General features: G+C 43.7%; 1 protein-coding gene across 1 annotated transcript in view; it reads left to right on the forward strand.

Moving 5' to 3' along the window:
- The window catches only part of LOC138295493 (calpain-8-like), a 187,902-nt gene that overhangs the window by 157,561 nt on the left and 4,541 nt on the right, over window positions 1-25,800 (forward strand). The window contains exons 14-19 of the mRNA XM_069233833.1: window positions 509-574; window positions 5,298-5,355; window positions 9,235-9,299; window positions 13,150-13,218; window positions 21,038-21,116; window positions 24,221-24,337. Coding sequence (XP_069089934.1) covers window positions 509-574; window positions 5,298-5,355; window positions 9,235-9,299; window positions 13,150-13,218; window positions 21,038-21,116; window positions 24,221-24,337 — 454 coding nt within the window. The remainder of the gene's footprint in view (window positions 1-508; window positions 575-5,297; window positions 5,356-9,234; window positions 9,300-13,149; window positions 13,219-21,037; window positions 21,117-24,220; window positions 24,338-25,800) is intronic.

A 25,800-nucleotide genomic window follows, 5' to 3' on the forward strand; every position in this document is an offset into this window, starting at 1 on the left:
CATTCAAGTGAAAGACTGAGTGGCTGCTTTACAGCTGCTCCATGTTTCACTGTGCAGGTGGCAACTCCCCTGCACTTTTAAGGGGGATTAGAGATTCCCTTGCAGGCGGGTGCAGTGAGTGACTGCACCCGCCTGCAAGGGGATATTGCCGGGGTGGTCAATAGGATCCCCTTTCACCCCCTCCAGAGGACTTCATGAGATGGCGCACTGACAGTGTGCCACCTTTTAGGTGACGCACAGTCAGTGCGCCTCCTGACAGCTTCTTTGCTTCTGCACTCATGTCTGTGAGACGGCGCTGGCACAGAGGCAAAGGGATTACCTCATTTGCATGGGGCCATGCCTAAATGCAAATGAGGGACACCCTCTGGTGATAGCGCTGGCGCTGTTTGTGCACCAGCGCTATCTGTATTACAGAAAGGGCCTGTGGCCCTTGCTGTTACATCAAAGTGCCCCGGGGAGCGCAAAGCTGTGAGGATGCCTCAAACTAACATTTTATTTTCTTCCACAGCCTCACGAATCTGACTCCATTGATGACAAAGAATTCAAGAGTCTGTTCCAAAAGCTGGTGGGGCAGGTAAGAGGATCCGAGGAGATGAAGGTTCAGTAAGAAACGTTCATGTTGGAAGGAACTTAAGAGGAGGGGAATGTTGCCATCAGCAGTGTGTCTTTATAGTGTCTGAAATAGAAAGATATTTAGGGGTTTTGTGTGATAAACAAGAAAAAGTAGTATAACATGGCCTTGACCAAGTTAGCTAATGTCTGGTCACAATAAATGTGTGAAACACATTTATTCTATTTTATTATCCTTTCATTTCACAATCCAACAGCAGATTTGCTGGCAGCACGATGCAAACACAGACACACTCTTGACGCTGGTGTTTACCCAGAGGCAATTGACATTTTTGGTTTCTTTTTTATGGGGGGGTCCCCTGCTGCCCCTGCCCCCCTTCCCATCCTGATCATGGCCATTTCTCCACCTCCAACTGCAGACTTAGGTCGAGCGTAAGTGAACAACCTCTTGTATACTTTTAAGTATACTTCTTCTGTGGGCTTCCAGCTATTTCATTTGTTAGTTTGTGTCATTTAAAAATCCTTGCTTGCTAGTGGTCAATCGCGCCTCTTTGTCCCTCCTTCTTCTGTGTGGGAGCAGGGGCCACCTACTGTATAATTAGGCTTTGTCCTGTTCATCTGGTCTGTAGGGGACTTTTTTTTTCTTGGTTTCCTGCTCCTGTCCTTGGAAGCTTCCCTTTTCATTTGCAGAGCATTCTTGCTCTGAGCTTAGCTGTAAACAAGGCTATATATCAGGCTGTTATATTGGCCACATTTGGTCTTTGTAGGCTCTCTGCACCCTCTCTCAGCCGCCTGCCTCGCGCCCTTCCTTGGCTTGGATTTTTTTTACCAAGTGTGCTTGCCTGTGGTCCCAGGGGCTGAAGATTGCTTGTAATTGCTTATAGCCTAGGCACCCAGCTCTACCAGGGCTCTGCAATCCTAAAAGACAGTACACACTTCTGTTCCGGTACTGGGACATCGGGTGCAGCTTCATCAGTGCACCTCAGTTCGCACACTCCAAGCCCCTCAGCCATGCCAGAACCCCACACACGCTGCCTGCCAGAGCACCTCAGTTCTTACAGTCAGTACACACTGCTGTTCAGTACAGGGACCTTCGGGCACAGCTCCATCAGTGTATCTCAGTTCACACACTCCAAGCCCCTCTGCTGTGCCCATGCCAGAACCCCCCACACACAGTCTGCTAGAGCACCTTAGTTCTTACAGTCAGGACACACTGCTGTTCCAATACTGGGACCTCGTGCGCAGCTCCATCAGTGCACCTCAATTCTACCCAGGGAGGTAACCTCCTTCCCTATACTGGTACCCCGCTCACATACAGTTCCTTACAGCAGCTCAATTCCAATATTCAGTCCCACTGCAAAACCAATACTGGACCCTAAAGAGCAAAACACAGCTCCGCCATTGCACCTCAAGTCTAACATCCAATGCCACTGTTGATGGGAACCACCACAGCTCCGCCAGAATCCATCAGTTCTAACATTCAGTGCATGTTTCTGCTCAGTACTAAGGCTCATACACACGCCCCTTGTCGCTTTTGTGGTTCAGAGGCAAAGCCACTCCCAAGCTGGGCCCCACTCGCAGCTTCACCAGGGCACCTCCAGGCGAACACTTGGCAACACTGACACAGCAATACTAGGATCCACACATAACCCCATTAACATACCTCACTTCTGATCTTGTGTGCCGTACTGAAGCCCACATACAACTCAGTGCACCTCAACCCTAACCTGCAGCACCCCATTATTCCAATACCAGGAATTACACGGCGCTGCTGGCACTCAGCTAGCCCCGCCCCATCCTGACATTCGGTTTCGGGACGGGTGATGAAAAATAAAATGGTAATAAATTAACTTTATTACCATCTTTTTTTTTATTTCTGGCCAGTGTCTGGGGGAATTTTTCCCAGTGGGGCGATGCTCCCACGCTCTAATGGAGGGCCGGCTCCTGGGCATGATTAAGGTAGGCCAGGTGTTTGAGACTGGGTGTCTGGGTCTGCCTGGTGCTGTGGAGGATTGTAAACTAGATGCCAGTTCACCTTCTCATCTGTCTTTTTAAAAATATTCACTCTGTTTTGTCCAAGTTCTGGCCATCCATGTCTCACCTCTACCCCATCCGAGCTGTATGACCCTGCTATCAACTATGACCAGCTCAATGACTGGCTCATCATAAGCAAAGGAAACTTTCCCTTCAATTTTAAGATTGCCTCTCTCACATCTCTTATTCAGACTAAGAGGGGGAAATGGGGAGATGTTTCTTGGAGAATCTTACCATCTCCCTTTAGTTACGATTCCAAAAAAGGTAAGGTAACCCTAATTTAGAAAGTCTAAGAGAGTCCAATTATGTGACCCTGCACAGAAAACCTAATAAGGTTGTAAAGGAGTCCTCACCCGCCAACACCTTGCTGCATGCTTCATCACTGGACCCTCTCACCCAGATTGGTGGGCTCAACCAGTAGTCTGGGAACTCTTGATACTGTAGGGATAGAAAATATACAGCTATCTAGGGTGTAACCTTGCAAATTAAGGGCCATATTTATACTTTTTGACGCAAACCAGTGCCAGCGCTGGTTTGCGTAAATTTTTTTACCGCCGGCTAACGCCATTCCTACGCGCCAGGCAAGCGCCTCATTTAAGGAATGCCGTTAGCCGGTGCTGCGGACTGCTCAGAGTTTAAAAAAATGACTCAAACCAGACAGCGCCGGCGTAGGGGAAAATGGGGTTTGTGCGTCAAAAAATGGTGCAAGTCAAGTTTGAGGCAAAAATCATGCCTCAAACCGGACTTGTGCCAGTTTTTGATGCACAACCCCCATTGAAATGACTCCTGTCTTAGCAAAGACAGGAGTCATGCCCCCTTGTCCAATGGCCATGCCCAGGGGACTTTTGTCCCCTGGGCATGGTCATTGGGCACAGTGGCATGTAGGGGGGGGTCCAAATTAGGCCCCCCTATGCCACTTTAAAAAAAATATACTTACCTCAACTTACCTGTACTTGCCTGGGATGGGTCCCCCTATCCATGGGTGTCCTCCAGGGGTGGGCGAGGGTGGCAGGGGCTGTCACTGGGGGCAGGGAAGGGCACCTCTGGACTCCTTCCATGGTCAGAGACCATGGAAGTGAGCCCACAGGTCCCTCAACGCCTGCCCTCACCCAGACGTTAAAAAACAGTGCACATCAGGCTGTGTTGTTTTTTAAGGCCCACCCCCTCCTGTGCGTCAAAATGACGCAGGAGTATAAATAAGGCGCACAGGCCTTAAAGTCATTTCTTGGGCGGGAACGCCTACCTTACATGTCATTAACGCAAGGCGGTTACCCACATCCAAAAAATGACGCACACTGAGGATTTTTGATGTCCGCGGGGTCGGGCGTCAAAGTATAAATATGGGACAAGGTTTGGTCCGAATGTGCGTCAAAATTTTCGATGCACATTTGGTGCAAACAGAGTATAAATATGCCCCTAAATATAATGATGGTCACCATGATAAGGGTAAAAAACCTCAGTACTGTAGTCGTACTAGTCTACATGCTATGGCCATCAATATGTTGCCCGTTTGGGACAGGTGAACTACATTAGGACCAAGATATCCCTAAACAATATATCAGGAATCCTATCATATTTCCCATGTCCTAATTTTATCGAACTAGTACATGGAGTGGTTCATACATAGGAAGAAGCGTGCTTCCTTGTGCTTTTCACTGAAATAAATACGGCTACTCCAAAATAGTCCCTCTCGCCTTTTGGATTGCTGCGGGCCGAGGCGATGCAGTGTGCTAGATAAGTGATAACAGGATGACTTGTCTTTAAAACAAAACAAAAAAATACGGTGATTTGTTCCTGGCTAAAATAAAATCTGACAAGAGTAGCGAGGTTTTCAACATTCCATCCGTCCACGGAGCACGCCTGTCCACCTCTTCAAGCATTACACTGATTGTGTGCCTCGCTGGCCTCTACTAAGCACCTTTACAGATGGCGAGCTAAAGATACCAACTGTGGAACACTACTGTGTTAAATGGAGACATCGTAAAACGTAAGGTCAAAGGCCAAACGACCTGCCACTCTTGCAGCCTCCATCTTTTTAAAGACTCAGCTGGCAGCCAGAGAGTGCTCGTCACCAGGTCGTGTGTGGTGCAACAGAGGCAGGCACGCTCGCCTCGCACTGGTGAGAAATGCTGCATTATTGCTCAGCAGTTTTGGACCAGTTTCCAAACGACATTTCTACGAATAAATCTAGAGAAATCCGTCAATAAATGTCCTGTTTTTTCACTCCAAGTCCAACAATCCTCTTTCCTAATCCACAGCATGTACATGAGTGGAGTACCACAAGCTGATGCCCCCACCCCATGCAGTGTGACGAGGGGCCCTCGAGCCTCGCATATTCCAGAAATATTCATTGGCCTTCAGCTAAACGGGGTATTCTTGAACGGTGGAGGGCCCTTTGAAGGGTAACCCCCCCCCCCCCCCCCCCCCACCGAAGAGGCTGCAGGGGCGTATGTTATGTCAAAACAGTTCCAGACATGCACTAATCTCGCTCACCACTCCTCTATCCCGTACATTTTGTGTAACCTGGGAGATAGCTCTGCTGTCCATTGTCTTTCCTCCTATCCCCTAGTCACGCTTTTGTCTCCCTTTTCAACAGTTGTTTCTGAAATTACAAACTTACATTGCCATATGTTTTATTCGCTCTCTGTAGTTTCCCTTTTGTTCGTTTTCAATGTTGTGTTTTCTTTTCATAGGACAATGAGATGACAGCATCAGAGCTCCAGACTGTCTTGAACAGAATTGTATCAAAACGTGAGTTTATTGTGTATTTTTCACAGAAGACATTGGGGGTGGAGAGCTGAGAGAGGATTTTAAAGACATTGAGCTCCAGGCTGAAACTTTGAGTGGGACATACTTTATGTCAGAGGCCATACACACTCAGCCACCCAGGGAGCAGGAAGGTGCCTTACCTCACACAATCATTGAGCAGCAGCGCCGGGCATATGAAGAAGTGGATCTCGGGATGTCTTTCCAGAAGAAACCTGAAGGGTTGTCTGATAGAATATCGAAGATAAAAATATCACGTGGACAGAATATTGTGTCAAAAAAATCGAGGACCAAAATATTGAGAAGGGAAGTACAAATAGGTAAGTATGGATTTTCTATTCTTAATGCCACATCTGCATACCTTGAACATATATATATATATATATATATATATATATATATATATATATATATATATCGTCAAGGCACATATATGTGGAAATAAGTATAGTAAAATGTTGCTTACCCATAGAAACTTACCTTCACACTATTTGTGTCCTATATATTCTTGACACAATATTTTGTCCACACAATATTTTTAACTGAATATTTTGTTCAAACACCCTATCTACTCTCATTGGTAGAACGCGTCTAAGCAGGGGGAACTGTAGCTGAAATCTTTCCAATACCAAACCAAAGGTTACCCTTCCAGTACGGAAGCTACGCTTGACATCACGTACACACCCTTGCACCGTGGTGCAAGGGTGTTTGCATTGGTTCAAGGCAGCATTAGGGGAAAGAGTAACAACACCATGTCTTAGTAGAGATGTTGCTGTTATGCTTGCTCCTTTTCACAGGACTTGGAGCAGCAACATTGGTTACTGCTCTGTGTTGTGTGCTGTTTGGTAAATCTGCCCCTTCGGTTCTACAGATGAGGCACTCTTAACATACAGGCCCGTATTTATACTTTTTTTAGCGCCACATTTGCGCCGCTTTTTGGCGCAAAACGGCGCAAACCTACAAAATACAATGGCATTTTGCAAGTTTGCGCCGTTTTTGCGTAAAAAAACGACGCAAATGCGGCGCAAAAAAAGTATAAATACGGGCCTCAATGCCTTCCATTATGGGTGACAGGACTCCTAGACATTGTGGCCCTCATTGACTTTTCTAGCATTTCCTATACATTGAAACATTATTTAATTGTCTATGTATAATATTTGTGTGTAATATTAAGTGCTCTGTTACCCTACATTAATATGAGTAGTGCTATAAAATAAAATTACATGCCAGAGAGGGGTTAAGGATAGATGAGGGGCACCCTTGGAAGGTTGTAGTAAGGACATCAGTAGAGAAGGATGTTACCAGGGCCTGGGGGCAGGGGGAGGTGCCAACAAAGATCGTTACCCTTGGCGCCACCAACACTAAAGCTAGCCGTGTGTCACATTCATCCATCCTTTGCAGATGCATCTGTTGCAGGGGTGTCACCTTCTACTTTTCTGCTTCTGCATCTATTATGGTGGTGTCTAATATTGACACTCCTTGAACATCCATCTGTTGCAGTGGTGTCATTTTCCTAATTCTTTCCTGGTGCACTGTTGAAGTGGTGTTCCTTCTTACATTCCTTGAGGATGCATCTTTAGTAGTGGTATCACTGTCTTATATTTATTGCTGATGCATCTGTTTTACTCGTGTCACCTTCTTATAACTCTACTGATGCATTTGTTGCAATGATGTCAACTTCTTACATTTCTTGCTGATGAGGTTGCTATCAAATCACCTTCTTAAATTTGTGTTTATGCATCTGTTGCCATAGAGTCGTCTTCTTACATTCTTTGCTGATGCACCTATTTCAGTGGTGTGCCCTTCCTACATTCCTGCAGGTGTTGCTATATGTTAAATACTGGCTGTCCTTGCTGATGCATCTGTGTAAAGGAGTCACCTTCTTCAATTCCTAGATGCTGCATCTGTGTAGAAGAGTCACCTTCTTCAATTCCTAGATGCTGCATCTGTGTAGAAGAGTCACCTTCTTCAATTCCTAGATGCTGCATCTGTTTCAGTGCTGTTGTCTTCTTACATTCCTTGCTGATGCAGCTATTGTAGTCACGAGAGCGTCTTACATTTATGTTAATGCATCTATTGTGGTGTGGTCATCTTCCTACATTACCTCTGGTGCATCAGCTGCAGTGTTGTCACATTATTAGGAATCAGAATTTGTCTGGAGCACAACAAACATGCTATAAACAATACTTCTCAGTATATACTATATCACAAACTCATGAAATAATAAAAATGTGTATACAATCTTTCTGTTAATGAATGAAAAAGGAACTTGTAGAGCCCCGATCACTCAATCAGAACATCCTGGCGCTGGCTCACACAGAGATACTATTTACATAGACTGTTGCAAAAAAGTAAAACAAAGGCGCAGGTTAGATTAGGCGATAGCACAGATCATCCGGAGTAGGACACAGCCATGATTTAAGGCCCTTCTTGAAGCTGACTTTATTAGTCATAGTCTAAGAGGAACCAGAAGATGGCTCCAGGCCTTAGGTCCTGAAGCAGCAAAGGATTTTCCTCTTATTGACTTTAACAGATTAAAGACAACTCTCGTGAGAATGGACAACTGATGCAATTCTCTAAGCGCTTTAGAAGCGGAACCTTTCCTGGGAAGTCTAAGCACTATCTTAGCTGCTGAATTCTGAGCAACGTGTAACCTGTGAAGAAGCTGCTTGTGAATACCTAAGTAGGGGCTGGTACAGTTGTGCAGCCTTGAGGTTATATGTGACAGGGTTCAGCCAAGAAGAAAACGATGCACTAGTGTCAAACACAATTGGAGCAGCAGCACACAAAGATTCTCCTATACACATATATGCTGTATTCTAAATACAATGGCTCCGCGATGTAAATTCAGCTCGGCCTTGCATTGATGCCAGCGCTGTATGATGTACAATTATGTATGATGTACAAGAGAGATCCAGCCGATATCATTTCATCAAAATCCAAAGTTCTCGACGTCAATTAAACAAAAGTACCAACGTAGCAAAAGCCACACGTTCCATATTCCAATATCAACAATTCTAACAATTCTAAGAAGCATTACAAACGTGTAGAGAAATAATTCAGGTCCACAATACTGAGTTTAGCTGTGCTTACATGTTCTGAGTGTGTCGGATTCCACACACATATTCCCATGCTGATTAAACTGTTGTGGACATGTTGCCTTCTTATATTCCTTGATGATGCTTCAGCTATAGTGCTGTCTCTGCACTACTGTCCTGCTGATGCATCTGTTATGAGGTTGGACCCTGTTACATTTCTGGATTGCATCTGTTGTGGTGGTTGCACCTTCCTACATTTCTGAGATGCATCTGTTGTGGTGGTCACACCTTCTTACATGTCTGCGATGCATCTATTGTGGTGGTTGCACCATCTTATGTTTCTGCGATGCATCTGTTGTGGTGATTGCACCTTCTTGGATTTATGCAATGCATCTGTTGTGGTGGATGCACCATCTTATGTTTCTGCGATGCATCTGTTGTAGTGGTCGCACCTTCTTACATTTCTGAGATGCATCTGTTGTGGTGGTCACACCTTCTTACATTTCTGCGATGCATCTGTTGTGGTGGATGCACCATCTTATGTTTCTCCGATGCATCTTTTGTGGTGTTCACACCTTCTTACATTTCTGTGACACATCTGTTGTCGTGGTGTCGGATTCTTGTATTCCTTATAGGTGCATTTGTTGCAGGCTAGTCTATTTACCCTTTACCCTTGTAAATATTGAATAACTTGAAGTGAAATGGCAACCATAGTGGTTCAGGAAATGCAAAGGTAACCAGCCCTCTAAAGGGGACATACTCCACATAAGCTGTTTGCTTCTACCTCATTAATTGTACGTGATCAAATTTGAATTTCTCTTTCTAGGACCAGACATCAAAACAGATGGGTTCACGCTGGCGTGCTGCAGGGAAATGATCAGCCTGTTGGATGTATCCTTCAAATGTTGCTACATCTTACAGTATAGGCTTACCTGGACATCCTTTAAAAACTGATTAATAAATGATCATGGCTTGTCTAATTCACCAGATATTTAATCAAAAGAATGCAATGAAGTTGGTGTGTCCACAAGGGGGCAAAAATGTGTACATCTGACTATTTGGTCCCACGCAGGTGAGGAGATCCATTATCTGCAGCCGGGGTGACCATGACAGAGGTCGGTGGCATTGGAAGCAGGGGGTATTGTAGGAAATGGTGGCTGTTGTGGGCTCCCATAGTGAGCTGTGGGACACAGCAAGTACCACAGGAACAGAAAAAGCCAGATGGTAAGGGCAGAGATAAGGGGAGAGACTAGGTACCAAAGCACATGAGTGGGCACACAGCACACTACACCACTGAAGCATGCATGGTTGAAAGAGTGTTGAATTGAGGTGTGGCCTGTGTGGGAAGCCATTTGGTGTTATGCATGAGTAATCACAGTGATGTTCTTATCTTATCTGAGGTCATGAAGCGTAAGCATGCAATGCTGGGAAAAGAAGCAAGCGATGGAATGCTTCATTTTATCAAAATTTATCATTGTGGTTTCTGTGAGGATTTTTATAGGAACCACCCATGAGTGGTATAGGGGCAAACCAAAGCAGGTCCTAGATGCAGGCAGTTGTGGATAATGCTCTACATAATCCCCCGGAGCAAGACATGAGCAACCCCCAGGCATGTTGTGTATACAACGATGGTATGTGCTATCAATATTGCAGTCCCTCCAGAAGTGAAGAGCAGTATGTCACAGGCCTGCACACAAGAGAAGCAAGCACAGTTCATGCAGTGCAGTCACTTCTCTGACAACACAGAGCAAGCAGAGTGAAAGCTTTGCCCGGTACACCCTGGAGAGATGGGAGAACAACCCATCAGTATGTGCAGGTTGCAGGCAGCTTGCATAAATGCCGTCTAGATCCATCCAGGAGAAGTCACATGATGTGCACTGGTTGTAGGAAGTCATTCTAAGTGACCTAGAGATTTAAAGAGTCTCTTTTAGGAGTAATGAAGTGAATCCTCAGACAGGCACAGTACAGCAGTAACAGTAAATCCTCTTTAGAATTTTCCCGGGAGTGATAGATGGGTAATCTGCAGGTGTGCACTGGTTACAGGCAGCCAGGAGAACAGTACGACAATTAGATGAGTAGGACGACAAGGAAAGAATCAAGACAAAATGAGACAAACTAATGTGGAAGCCAAAATTTGAGGCTATGGCTTAATGCTCATCTGACATGTGCGGATCGATGGGATACGTGGATGGGCGTTAATGTAAATTAATATTGGAAGCCTCATACAGCAGCTGGTTGGGAAGGGGGTGATTGGAATGCTAGTAGGAATGTACAATCATATATTCTGGGCCCTTAGGAATGGAAAATCGAGACAGACAAACGGTGCACAAACTGCCAAATCAAAAAGACTGTGGGGGTCATTATGACCCTGGCGGTCAGCGTTAATATGGAGGAAAGTACTGCCAACAGGCTGGCGGTACTCTCCTCCATATTATGACATTGGCGGTTTGGCTGAAGCCAAACTGCCAATGTACCACACCAACCGCCACAGCGGCACCGACCGCCGGGCTGGAGATTTTAATCTCCAGTCCGGCGGCCGTCACTTCCCTGCCTGCAGGATTATGACCCCACCTACCGCCATGGTTTTTGTGGCATCCTTACTGCCACGAAATCCATGGCAGTAGGCACTATCAGTGACAGGAAATTCCTTTCCTGTCAGTGATAGTGGTCTTTTCCGCCCCCCTCCCCAGGTTTCCCCCACATCCTCCCTTCCTCTCAAAACCCCCCCTTCTTACACACCCCTCCCTTCACACATGCATACACACACACCCATTCCAACATTCATCCATGCATGCATACATCCATTCACACACACATCCGCACACACTTACATACATACACGCATACATGCATTCGCACAACTCAACATACACGCACTCACACCCCCCAAACATGCACACACATACAAAACGCAACACACACCCTCCCCTGTTGGAGCACCCGACTTACCTGTAGTCAGGGTGTCCTCCAGCAGGAGATGGGACGGGGCGCCAGCAGAACACCGCCAGCCCGTATTATTCTCATAATACGGCTGGCGGCGGTCTACTGGCATGGCGCTGCTGCTGGCAGCAGCGCCACCTTACCGCCATCAGCAAGCATGGCCACAGTCGGATTTCCGGCTTCCTTCTGGCGAAAATCCGGCTGTCGTCATAAACCGGCAGACGGCTGGTAGCCATGGCGATGGTCTTTTGGCGGTCGTTGCCACGAAGGTAGGCGTTTTTTACCGCCGGGATCATGATGACCCCCTTTGTTACCATCATCGTACCACAACCACAGTGGCCACATTTTAATTTCAAGTGTTATGGCCGAGGAGACATAAAAACCAAGGGCATGTGATGAAAGACTCAGACTCCCCTGGACTGCGCCGGTAGGATCAGTTGGGCTATGGTAGGGCATGGAAGCCCAGAAGCCTTAGAGCTCTGACTTTAATTTCTGTTTTAACAATGTAGGGCATTGTTTGTTGCAAACATGACAGGCGACTGAACTTTCGGCCTAAAGCTCATTTTGGAGAAAATTCTAAATAAGAACATCAGTTTCAGGCTGCCTGATACGGCAGCAGTCGCAGCTTGTGGCAACCAGAATGGGTGGGGCGGCGCCCATGGGGGATGAGAGGATAAATAACTATTAAATAAAAAAATAATTAAAAACAACACTTACCTCCTCCGCCGTGCCGCTCCTCTCTTCCTCGTAGCTCCAGGCTGCAGGCACAGGCTCCCACGTCAGGATTGGCTGGGAGCGCCCAGCCACAGCGCTCCCAGGCAGACTGGGAGCCTGTGCAGGCTCTCTCCAGCCTGGCAACTGTGTTGCTTGGTTGGAAAGAGCCTACTGAACATGTGTGTTTGGCTGGCCCAAGAAGGCCGGCCATACACACATGTGCTCTTTGCACTCCCCTCAAGTGCTCGTCACCCTGAATGCCCCGCCCCTTTTCAAGAAACCCATAATAAACACAGTTTATTATGGTTTTCTTGAAAAGGTTTTGCAGCTGCCGCTGCTGGCAGGGGCGCAATACTCCTCTGCCCTAATGGAGGAGTCGCCCCTGTACGGCAGTCACATACACAGAAAGAGAATGGAGCTAATGGCGGACATAAGTGACACACAAGCAGCCGCCAGAAGTGCAACATCGACTTAAAGGGTCCATCCGGTTAATGAGGCCACAATACATCTCAAAACACAAGCTGACATCATCAAACAAAGAAAGCTTCCAGAACGACTATTGTTGGTGATTTTTAGTGATGCAGGACTAGGGAAAAAGAACAATTTTCTTTTTTCCACACTAGATAGCCGCTTTAAAGGGATCCCCAGATGGGACCTAGGACAAGTGCCCTCCAACACTGCCAGCCTGGGTGGTGTTCCTGGTCACCATGTCATGGTCACGCTCAAACTCGCTGTGCATATACAGGAGTAGATTCATGGAATAACAAGAACGGGGACGTGTGGCCACCCACATTCCTCTAGATCCATCCATTCTCACTTTTACTTCTGACCCACAATTCTAAGACAAAGTTTATTTATAAAAACTGCCAAACAAGGCACAGGGATGGAGAGCATTATAGCTATTTATGAATTGTATGAATTATTTAATAAAGCCATCCTTGGAAGATCTAGCAAACAGCACTTACAGAAGAAGTTGGCAGGCAGCCTGCCCTCACTTTATGTTCTAATTCGTACTTTAAATTAATCAGTAGTAGTATTCACTGCCATATTTAGTAAACATGCATTTCAGCCTTAACAACAAAAAAAGCATCGTGGGACTGGAACTTTGGACGTAACAGAATTCAAGGTCATGTGGATGAAAATTCAGAAGTATATAGTAAGTGCTCTTCCTGTCAGATTCCAACATGTCCTGATTTTTCCATCATAATACAAGCCATACATCCAGAAGTCCTCCTCACTTCCGGCCTCCCTCTCTTTCTTGGCGGCAGGACAAAAGTTACCATTTTCCACTCCTGTACGTAATTCTTAAAACAAATCATAACTCTCTACCAGTACATTTACTTCATCACATGGGCACAGATTTATGAATTTTTAGAATTCACAAAGGCAATTTGTGAGTTGCAGGTTTCCAGAAGTATGGCTTAAAAAGCGTTATGAATTCCCAGTTACATCTATGCAATTACATCTGCTCATAGCGTACACCTGCTTTTTCATTAGTGCAATTGCCTTTTTCTCTAGAAATCATACATCTTCACTTTATAAACTTTCTCTTACTTTTTGACATTAAAAAATCTCCAGGAGGACTCTTGGACGCCTTAGCTCTCTTCAAATACTCCTATCGTGCTATATATACTTCTGCAGGTCGCCTACAGGAGTAAGGATGGCAGAAATGCACATTAGCACGTGAAACGTATTTCTCTTCCTTTCTGTGGCTGGAAACATTTTCCCTAACACTTCTGGGAGTGTTTAGTGTTTGTTCACCCAGCTTGCACAGTAATTCCTGATCTTTCTATCATTACAATGTGTACATTGGATGCTCAACGTTTCAAATGTGTGGGTGTATACCACCTCCCCAGTGATCATCTCCCTCTTCTCCCATTGGAAGGCCCACGTTGCCATCCATAACCCCAAAACTGCTAGTCAGGAAAAACAGAGTCAAGCCAAAAAACACCACTGCTGCCCCGAGCCCTACACCCTGCACTTCGAAAAGGAAAGTCTTCTTCTAGAAATAAAAGCAATTATTTATGTCCACTTCAGTCCAATGAAAGCCAACCTTAATCTTCTGGGATCACATACAAAAATAAACATTTGGAGCTATTTATTTATAATGCTTTAAACCAAACAAGGTAAAATTTGTTTTTTCTTATTCTTTTCTGTCGCCATGGAAGGTATTTCTTAAATGGTTCGTTTACTGACTAATATGTTTGTTGCCTGACTGATTTGGTTATTGTCTGACTAATTTTATTAATTTGTTTGTGGCCTAACCAATTTCAGGATTTTTTTTAATGCCTGATGAATTTCAATCATTTGTTTATCTAAGCAATTTCAGTAATTTTTTATTGCTTTTTTTTGCCATTCTTTGTTACTTCACCCTTCGCTGGGCACGTAGCGTAAATAGTGATGAACGTTCAATGATCCATTCAAGTGTTACCAGAATATCACTTACATGGAGCTATGTCTGTCTGTGCCGATAAGACTGTAAGATTTGTCCTGCAGAAGTCCTCAGCCTCTAAAATGTCCCTGTGTCTTTTCATCATCTGACACTCGCCATTCAGTATCATGTCTGATCATCCCGTGGAAGGAGCTCATCCTCACCTTTGATAAGGCTGGCTCTCCACAGATATGTTTGAGACACAAATTGTTTGCCCTCTGCGTGCCTTCTGATAATGTAATGTAGCATTCTGTGTAAAACGCTGGAGTTAAGGCATTTTTGCCAGTTTTGGATTCAGCAGTTCTGTTCTCTGGCTTTGCAATGAAGTCCACACTGGAAGTGCTGATGGAGTACCAGCTGTCTCTCTCTGTTGCTCCTCTGCAAAGCATCTCTCTCTGTTCTTCAAGACATACATTTACAATTAGAATCTACCTGTGTCCATTCTCACGAGGTCCTTGAATAGAACCACTTAGGAGCACATTGAGCATGAGAATTGCACTGATTGCACTGATTTTTGCAACTCTGGGACGGATTAACGAAAAATCCACCACATGCTTATGGTTGGGCGAAAGGATCTGCAGAGAGCAGGTGCCACCACTTCACAGGAAATTCAAAGTCAGAGCACAGAGCTCCAGAGATACTGTCATTGCACTGACACTAAGGCCCATATTTATACTTTTTGACGCAAAACTGCGCCAACGCAGTTTTGCGTCAAAAAAATTTGTGCCGGCTAACGCCATTCTGAAGCGCCATGCGGGCGCCGTATTTATTGAATGACGTTAGCCGGCGTTAGCCGCCGTCGCCGTCTGGTGTGCGTTAAAAAAGAACGACGTACACCAGGCAGCGCCGGCGTAGGCGGATATGGAGCTTGGGTGTCAAGAAATGGGGCAAGTCAGGTTGAGGCAATTTTTTCGCCTCAACCCGATTTGCTCAATTTTTTTTCACTCCCAACCCCCATAGAAATGACTCCTGTCTTAGCAAAGACAGGAGTCATGCCCCCTTGCCCAATGGCCATGCCCAGGGGACTTCTGTCCCCTGGGCATGGTCATTGGGCATAGTGGCATGTAGGGGGGCACAAATCAGGCCCCCCTATGCCACAAAAAAATAAAAAATAAACACTTACCTGAACTTACCTTAATGTCCCTGGGATGGGTCCCTCCAGCCTTGGGTGTCCTCCTGGGGTGGGCATGGGTGACAGGGGGTGTCCCTGGGGGTATGGGGGGGCACCTCTGGGCTCCTTCAGAGCCCACAGGTCCCTTAACGCCTGCCTTTTGCAGGCGCTAAAAAACGGCGCAAAAGCGGGCGTATGTCATTTTTTTAGACCCGCCCACTCCCAGGCGTGATTTTTGCCCGGGAGTATAAATCCCACGCACATGCCTCGGAGTCGATTTTTTAGACGGGAACGCCTACCTTGCATATAATTAACGCAAAGTAGGTGTCGACGCTAAAAAATGACGCTAACTCCATGGACTTTGGCGCTAGACGCGTCTAACGCCAAAGTATAAATATGGAGTTAGTTTTGCGTCGAAATTGCATTAAAAAAAACGACGCAATTCCGGCGCAAACGGAGTATAAATATGCCCCTAAGGGTGGCCCATTCTCAGATGCTGGTCACTGATGCTAAAACTGCCTTTGTAATTCAGATAGGTCAACAGCATAACTTTCCACTGTACGCAACAGCCTCATCAGATGCTATCATGCTTTCCAAGAAAATTCTTCCTAAAATAGCAATTACTGAGATAATCCTTCCAAAGATTACACTTTGCAAAACAATACATTCGCAAGTTAATACTTTCCAAGTTAATCCTTCTCAAGATAATACTTTCCAAGATAATACTTTCCATGTTTATAGAGAATACATTCTCAAGTTAATACTTTCCAAGATAGTCCTTCTCAAGATCATACTTTCCTAGATAACACCTTCTCAAGATAGTACTCTCCAAGAAAATCTTTCCCAAAATTATACTTACCAAATAATACATTCTGAGGTAACACTACTCAATATACTCTTTTCAAAGATTATACTTTCCAAGACAATGCCTTCTCAAGATAATACTCTCCAAGATAATCATTCTCAAGATTGTACTTGTTAAGATAATACCTTCTCAATATGATTTTCAAGATAATCCTTTCTAAGACTATAATTCCCAAGACAATACCTTCCCAAATTATAGTTTCTAAAATAATTCATCCCAAGATTTTACTTTCCAAGCTAATTCCTCCACAAGATATTACTTTCCAAGATAATCCTTTTGAAGATCACACATTTTAAGATACTGCCTTTCCAATATACTACTCTTCAAGATAATATTTCCCAAGATTATACTTTAGAAGATAATAGCTTCCCAAGATAATCCTTTCCAAGATTATACTTTCCAAGATAATGCTTTCTAAAATAATCCTTTCCAAGATTATATTTTCCAAAATAATACTGTCCCCAATTAATGCTTTTCCAGTGCAATACTTTCCCAAGATAATACTTTCCTAATATAATACTTCCACAAGATTAATCTTTCCGAAAGTAATACTTTACCCATATATTACTTTATAAATATAATAACATCCCTGAGATAATAGTCTCTGGTGCTCATTTTGAGCTGGTGGTGTCCGGTGCTCTGCACTGCCACTTAATGGTTAATATCGGTGCTTGTGACAGACTGCAACAAGGTAGTGCTGCCTGGCTAACTTAGAGATGACCACAACAACAGTTAATTATTAATTGAATAAACAATAAAATTGTCTATTACCAGCTGTCCAAGCCTTTGTCATAGCTGTGGGGGCCTGGAATAGTCTGAATTGTCACACTTGTAGGACTGTGATGCTTAGTAGTTGTGTTACTATCATTGTCAGTGCTGTCGACTGATGGTGATGAGTTCGGAATTCTTTCTGTAAAACCATGAACAGCACAGCGGGCGGTATCAGACTCAACAAGTGGATTATTTAGAAAAAATGCATTTGTTTCTGATGACGGGGCCTGGCTCATTACTGCATATTATTTATTGTACACCACTCAAACATTAATGGAAGCTTAACGTTAAAATGTCATGTTTTGCAATGACCCGGCAGGTGAAACATGCATGCTCTTCTTTCACTGCTTGCACATGTTGCATCATGTACTGGCTTATTTTGAAAAAATCAGGCCCTATGGGAACAACACATCTGTTGTTACATACCTAAGTAATCCCACAGAGGGCGCTAACTGCCTACTTATGGTGCCTCCTTCAGCGAGCAAGCAATTATTTTGCAAGTTGTGAGAGCTGCCTTGTACAGGAACCAATAGCTATGTGCAATGCAGGACCCAGAGTTAACTATTCACCACAGAATATCTAGGGTATAGACAAAAAATACGCCAACTAGAGAAAATAATTTGCATTTCCCTTACAGTCACATTCATCTAACTCCACCCTGAGCAACAGGGTTGTCACTTTTGCATAAAGCAACTTTTAGACCTAAAGCCCCTTGATATTCCCATTACAGCATTCTGGTTTCTACTTGTTCCTTTCATATACAGGCTTATGCACACACTCAACACGTGCATTTTAACAGGCTGGTGTTTCACAGTCTTGCAGTTTGGTGCCAGATTTGAAAGGAGCTGTGGTCACCCAGAGTAGGCCGTGATTAGGAATTAGGTGTAGTGGTAATTATTGCATTCCAGGGTAAATAACACACGAACTTACTGGCTCATCAGATCACGAGTTAAAAACTGCATGCAATATTTATCATATGCGCAACATACTACATGTTTGTGGTCTATATGCGCTATTTGTCACATGTAGTATTTACCGCATGCGATAGTCACCACATGCAAAAAAAAACTCATTTGTTAAATAAGAACAATTTACATATATAAGAGGTCATTGAAAACCAGTGGACAATGGCACCTTAAATATTTCAAGGTAAAAGCAGGTGACAAAAGTTTCTGAAAGTGTAGGCAATAAAACAAAGTTGCTAAACAATATAAAAAACGAAGACCAAATCAACACTAGGAGAAAAACACAGCACAAGGACTGTTGGAGTTGAAACAAAAATGGCACACACCTACTCAAAGGTTTAAACCTACATAAACAGCCAGGGAAGGTGAGGGTTAATTGCAGTAACTCACACTTCCACAGCCCAGTAGATAGCCATGGATGAAGAACTGATAGCCCACTATATCATGCAATGCCACATCCATGTTCAGCCACAACAACCCATGAGCATTAGGATGGATGGATACTGGGTGCAGTATGTACCACACCTGGAAAACAGCACACATATGGTACGTAACCTGTATGATAAGTACTGAATCTGCAGTACATAGTAAAAAATCATAATTATTGTTATTTAACACACATTATTTACCGAACCCTGCGGAATCAATGTTTACGAAATGTGCGAGTTTGGCCCTTTTTTCCACCAAACTCATAACTGAGGCCTATGTGATACTTACATCTTTCACCTTAGAAGAACTGAAGCCTGAATTGACTTCAACAAAATTAAAACTTGTGACCTTCTGGTTGCCCTGATTTTACCACTGTAAGACCTTACTGATCGCCCACATGAGAAGAGTGGGCTACAAGCCTTACTTTTCTTCCACCGATCAAGGTTCTATTCTGCAATGAAAAAGATGTCTGAAGTCACCAGGAACATATTAAAAGCCAGACTGCAGAGCTGGAAAATGAGTGGCCAGATGCAGCAAAGTAAATATACTCAACTCAAAAACTGGAAGGCACTGCAGAGGAGAACCTGTGCCTCTTTTCTACCTGTGTTTAATTGAGCATATGTGTATGCAGGTCCGTAGCTGCCAATAGTGCAGCAGGTGCAGTGACACCGGAGCCTCTGGGCATTAGGATCACATCAAACGTCCCTCTTAAGTCCAGGTATGACTTCGTTTGATGACTTAACTGTGTTAAACGGGGATGTTTCTTGCCTGCATGTTACACCACACGACATCTCACATGTATGCTGGTATAGGTACTGAGGTGACAAGATGGGGTCCAGCCCAATCCAGGTCATGAGGAAGGAAGGGTATTGTGGTGAATTTGAAGAGAGCGACGGACCTATGAAGCTTAATGAAGAATTTGAATGTTCTATGACCATAAAATGCAGCCAGAGGCTCATCTGGAATTTCACCAGGAGATCCACCATAATCCATTGATTGCTTCGAGGGCATCAGTGATCGGTCTCACATGCCAATGGATGCAAAGTCTAGAATCCAATATGTGGGGTTTTATAAGAAGTCCTTTCCATTTTTACAACCTCTATGCAGAATAAAGGGTCTTGAGTTAGACCGCTCTTACCTTCAAATGTGGATGCCGAGTTTAGTACAGATTGCGCCATGAGCCCACATGCATGCATGCAAACAGCTATGTGCAAAACTGGACTCAAGTAAACTATCACATACATACATTAGCATGGGTTCAGCACTATGATTCACAACATTCCAGTAAGTCTAATGGGGCAGGTCTTCTAAGCGCTACTTAACCTGAAATTCTAGTGTTTGCCTAAAGATAGCCAGACCCTATCACACAGAGGAAGTGTGTTCTGACTGAAAGGAGACTGCACTGAGAAAGCTCGCCCACCATGGGAAGTAAGGTGGAACTAGTGATAAGGAATTACAAGTATTTATGAAAGCCCCGGCTATTGAGACTCTGTGGCCCAGATTTATGAGAAAATGATGGAATGCGACCCTGCGCCAAATTTGGCAGCGTCACGTTCAATCATTTTCAAAATGCAGGGATGTGCTGTATTTAATTGAATACGATACCCCCTGTGTTGCCCCCTTCACTGGCACCAAATTTGCTGCTGAGCGCCAATGCAGGCACCCTTGCGCCTTGATGTAAGGGTGGCTGCGCTGCGGGGGAGATTTGAAGGTGCCCCTTCCTACACAAAAACAATCTTCAATAGCCTTTTGCTCTTTCTATGTGTGCTGCAAAATGAGGCACACATAGAAAGAGTAAAAAACGAGGAGAAATGAAAGCATTTCTTCTTGTTGCGCCATGTGAACGCCATTCCTGGGGTGGCGTTAGATTTTGGCGCTGCCTCGGGTTTACGAAAACCTGTAAATCAGGGGCATCTTCAAAATGCAATGGGTGTCTCTGTGGCATGCCCACAGCAACACCCTTCGCAGGCCCCTTCCACACAAAGTGCTGCATGTGAAGGAGCTGTATTTACAAGGTGGCATTAAGCCACAAAAAGTGGGTTATCGCCACCTTGTAAATACGGCGCAGTGGATAGCAACACCCGAAGCGTCACTAAAAGTGATGTCCCGGTGGCGATAGGGCCTTGTAAATCTGGCCCTATATTTTCAATGCTTGTGAAACACAGTGTTATCCCCATGTCGGCTGTGGTGGTCTAGTCCAAATCCCGACCAAATTTATCTTGATAAGTTCTGTGTAGTTGTTGCTGCCTCACGTATTTGACAATCTTTCCGTTATCTGCTAACCCATTTTATTTTATATAAGTGCTCTGAAGTGCCTGTGATGGGACATGTTTGATGCTGTACACCAAAACTAAATAGAACATTAAATAATAAATATGGTCTCCTCTCCATTTTTCTCATTAGCACATATATAAGAAAGCAGACACTGATCAATCAGGAGCTATCAACGCCCACGAAATGAGGACAGCCCTCAGTGACGCCGGTAAGTGCACCCTGTAGAAATGTATGCAACACCAGGTTACCACCATTTCCCTGTTGTTGAGGCCCTTGTTGAGGATCTAGGCCCAGATTTAAGAGGGCCTAGCACCATATATCAATACATTAGCATTATTTTTTTACACTAATGTGGCAATATTATGACAAAAACAGCGCACCACATTTACAAAGTGGCGCAATGCATGCATCGCGCCACTTTGTAACCCCTTGCACCACATTATGCCTGTGCCAGGCATAATGTATGCAAGGGGGCCATTCCCCCATTAGGGGGCTGCAAAAATGGCCCCCTTCGTGCCATTTATAGTGGCATTTAGTGGCATTTTTAATGCCTGCACAGAGCAGTTGTTAAAAGGAGGCATACCATTATTTCCCATGGGCCTCAATGTGCTTTCCGGGATTAGTGTCAACATTTTTGGCGCTAATCCTTCAAAGCGCCAAACTAGCGTAAAAAGTTTTGATGCTAGTTCCCTAACTACTGTCATGGTGAGCCGTACTTTAAATACGGTGCATACATGGTGGCGTTGGGGGGAGGCGTTAAGAGACGCAAGAAAGCGGCGCTGCATTGGATGCAGCGCCACTTTTCTCAAATTTGCCCCTAGTCATTTATAACTACACTCAAAGGTCTCTGATTTATATGTGCGTGTGTGTGCGTGCGTATGTATGTATGTGTGTGTGTAAATTTCGTTTATTTAAATGTTTTTGTGCATCACAAGTCTCCTTTCATATACATTCTCACACCTACACTACACCTCTTCTTTATGCAGCCAACTCACCTGTATCCCTGCTTATATGTACCACCTTGAAGCTATGTATTGCACTTCAGTCAGAGACGTCCCTCTGGTTGTGCAAATAAAAAAATAAACAAATGAAGACCTCAAATCTCAATGAATGTACTACACATTTTGGGGGGGGTGCTGTAGTGCTGTGTCCAAGAGATCTTCCAATGGCATTTCTGTTATTGTTCTTCATTACAAAAGTGGCAGCAGATACAGCGAAGGTGTCCTGCCCCAACAGGCCTCCTGTTCTCTTTCCAATGCACTATCAAATATTACCCAAAAACAGTGTATTTGAATGCTTACATTTGTAGTTTTATGCATTTTTTCTGTATTCACCGACTTGTTTTAACATTGTCTAGAAGGGCTGCTAGCAAATGCATTTTCATGGCTCGAAATTGCTGTTCATATTAAACTATTGATCAAACCCAGAGCATGCTCGTGAGCAGTTCTGTGAAATGGGAGAGCACTTATTTGTGCTAAACTACACAACAATTGCCGTAAATTACAATACACGTCTCTTTAATAATTCCTCAACAACAAATCAGTTTCTCGGATCACTTTCTTCTTACAATTTAAATTCCAAAGAGTTGTAATTGCTTTTGATGGGTTTATGAAAACATGGATTTCCATTTTGTGACAGTTTGCCCCCTCATCCGGGGAATATCTTAAAGAGTAAGCACAAAAATAGAGAGATAAATTCATAAATACCACGTAAACAACATTATAAATGCAAAATCATGATGATTATTATCAAACCTGATCTAGAGTAGAATTCATTCTCTGCTCTGTCAAGGTCTTGCTATGAGCATGTTGTACTGCTGTATGTTGAAGGTGATTTTGAAACTGTACCTTGACCATCTCATCTGGTCAAGAGTTAGTCCTGACTTCCCATAACCAGTGTTTACACTATCTCCTTGTAACTCTTTAAAAAAACCTTGGATTGTACTTGTTTGTGTAGAGTGACATAGAAGTGGTAGATGGTGGGTGGATGCAGTGCTTGATTGTCTTGAATTTTAAGATTCTGATGACATCTTCATGGGTGGTGTTGATATTAATACTTCACTTAGGCGGATGTGATGAGTTGTTTATGTGTTGTGTGGAGTGACCTCAATAGCAAAAGGTCATCGGAGTTCTCTTGAAAATTCATTTTCTTTCCTATCAGCAGATAGAGTTTTTGTTGTTGGCAAAGTCTTTAGTGTAGAAGGGTGTGAAAAGTTTTGGTTTTCCCCTAAGTGTTTTAGTTGGAGCATGGTTGTTCAGGTTGTGTTCTGTAAAAGCTTTGAAGATGGTTAGAAGGTTGTTTATGTCTGACATCAAGCTCTATATTGGTTGTCAGAGGAGGAATCATTGAAGGATTTGAAAGTCTGTTCTCTTTTGGGTTGTCCAAAATGTGGATATTGAGTGAGTAAATGGGTAAAGTGGAGTGGTTGGTCCAGTCCACAGGTATAAGAGATTTCCATTGGATGGCTGGTGATGTTAAGAAGACGTGGTTGAGGATGTGGCCCTTGGCATGTGTTGGTTGGGTGATGTGGTAGCACATTGAGTTTGTCGATGAGGCTCAGAAAGGTTCAGATGTTTGAGAAAGGCTCAGCAATCTAACAAATATTGTGTGTGTCCAAATCTGATATTCTATCAAAGGCAAACAAAGGAGTTACTGGAAAATAAAGTTAAGTATTCATTGTGTTCAGTCAACTTCAAATGATTTAAGATAGTTTTATTTTTTTGTGTGACTGTTTGCTAGGTTGTTTAAATTCTCTGTGCTGCCATTTTCTAAGTGAGGTTTTTTCTCTCTACGTAATTATCCTCAAACATGTGCGTCAGCACACCATCAACCACAGTCCACACAATGGTTTCACAACAAATCACTCCTAGAAAACGTATTAACTGAGTGTATCAGCACAGACCACTAACCTGCAGTTTATAAGAATGTATCTACAACAAAGTGCTCTTACATGGCTACAAACCGACATCAGTGCTACATAAAATACAGTAAACAATAAGAAACTCAGGTCGAAAAAAGGAAGGAACAAACAAAGAAAAAAGAGAAAGAAGAATGAAGGTAATTTCATGAATAAACAACATTCCACTTCAGTGGTAGCTTACACCCCAACACTTCTCTGATTTCACGTAGGCAGTTTCAACCAAAAGCTGCAAGGTGCAGCAAGAGTCCTGGTCACATACGAGAGCGCATGTCCCTGCTGCTGTGCAAGCTCTACCTCAATGCAATTAGGTCCCCTTGTATTATGCAGTCCTTTGCAACCATGCCTCAGCATTACCTGTTCATCCTGAGAGCTGCTTTCTCCTTCCTGCTTAGGATTTACACTTAACAACACCGTGCAGCAGATCATCACGCACCGCTACGCCACCGATGACCTGCTCATTGACTTTGATGGGTTCGTCGCCTGCATGCTTCGCCTGGAGACCTTGTTCAGTAAGTGCCTCCTCACTTTTTCATTTTCAAGGTAAAGGCACTCAGAGGTATTTCTCAGTCTGTATAGAGTGAAACTAAATACAACTACTAAAGTGTGATATCTCTAAACTCATAAATGTCTTATTATCACCCTATGATTAATCCTCATGCAAGACCCAACACATTTTATATATATTATTGCTAAGCTGGGAAAACAGCCATGTTCAAGAGTTATCTGTTTAGAATATGTGATGTGAAGTTGCAGGATTCTGTGAAAACTTCGCAAATTTGCAAAGGGTGCAAAGTTATTTTGCTTTTCTCTTACAAATGAAAACTGAGAATTTGCAACAACTGAAGTCACTCATTTTTCTTTATATGAAGCTAAAAAGGGTCATGCGTGAGATATACCGTGCAGAAAACTGTTAATGTTCTTTTCTTGACCAATGCCACTGTGTATAAATAAACTCTGAAAAAGGAGATCCTGCAGGGAAAACTGTGCAAACATTCACAATTTTGTGTAGAAACGACTTCCAGAAGTGAAATTTACAAAGAAATAGTCTGAATACATTTTCCTGTTTGGCTGAATTCGATTACAATTACATTTATATCCCTAGTGAGGGAATATTAATTATCCTGTAATGCAGAAACATACTGTACTTCTACTGTACTACTGTAGTCATGAAATTTTGCAACACAGCAAAAATGGGGAATATCGCAAATTTCAATGGCAAAAAAACGTTGTGCTCCCCTTTTACTCAGCATAACTTTGTGTCGATATCAGTATGCCTTTTTAGCCCGAGACCTCACTAAACTTCTCTGAGTGATCTGTCCTAGGCAAAGCATTGGTCTGTTTAACCACATTTACATAAGTACAGGCTTCAGGCTTTAGAGAGGGTCAGAAAGGTTCAAAAAAGAAAAAGATTTAGAGATTCATACAAGAGCGAATGGGAGCCCAACACATCCAAAGACATAACAACTGGGATTGCATGTCACTGAGGACTGAGAGTTGTTCATGTATGCACTGCATGGAAGTCTTTGTTAATGATAACATTTATGAGACCAATTTATTAGGCTTTACTTCGTTGTCCTGTTTTATTAATCTAAGTAGTCTCAGAAAAAAGTAACCCTGGGCACTGGTGCACCACGCTTTGGCCATTTCCCAAAGAATCAATAAAATAAAACAGCTCCAAACAAGCTGGGAGAGCCAGGTGCACTGTCAGTATGATCAAGGCAACCTCAGATCTCCCTGTGGCTGGAAGGCACCTTCATCTAGCTTACTCTCAGGGTGGCTGCCCCATAAAAAGGTTCCATCTCTTTTTACATTAAAGGGGCCATTCACTGGAGAGAAAAGAACAGTTCTCCAACCCGGTTCTGCATCATTAGCTGACACCAACAATCATCATTCTATAATGTTCCTTTGTGTGATGATGTCAGCTTGGGTTTTGAAACATATTGTGACATCATTCACCTTATGGTCCCTTTGA

Source organism: Pleurodeles waltl, chromosome 5 (genome assembly GCF_031143425.1).
Source record: "Pleurodeles waltl isolate 20211129_DDA chromosome 5, aPleWal1.hap1.20221129, whole genome shotgun sequence".
NCBI lineage: Eukaryota > Metazoa > Chordata > Amphibia > Caudata > Salamandridae > Pleurodeles > Pleurodeles waltl.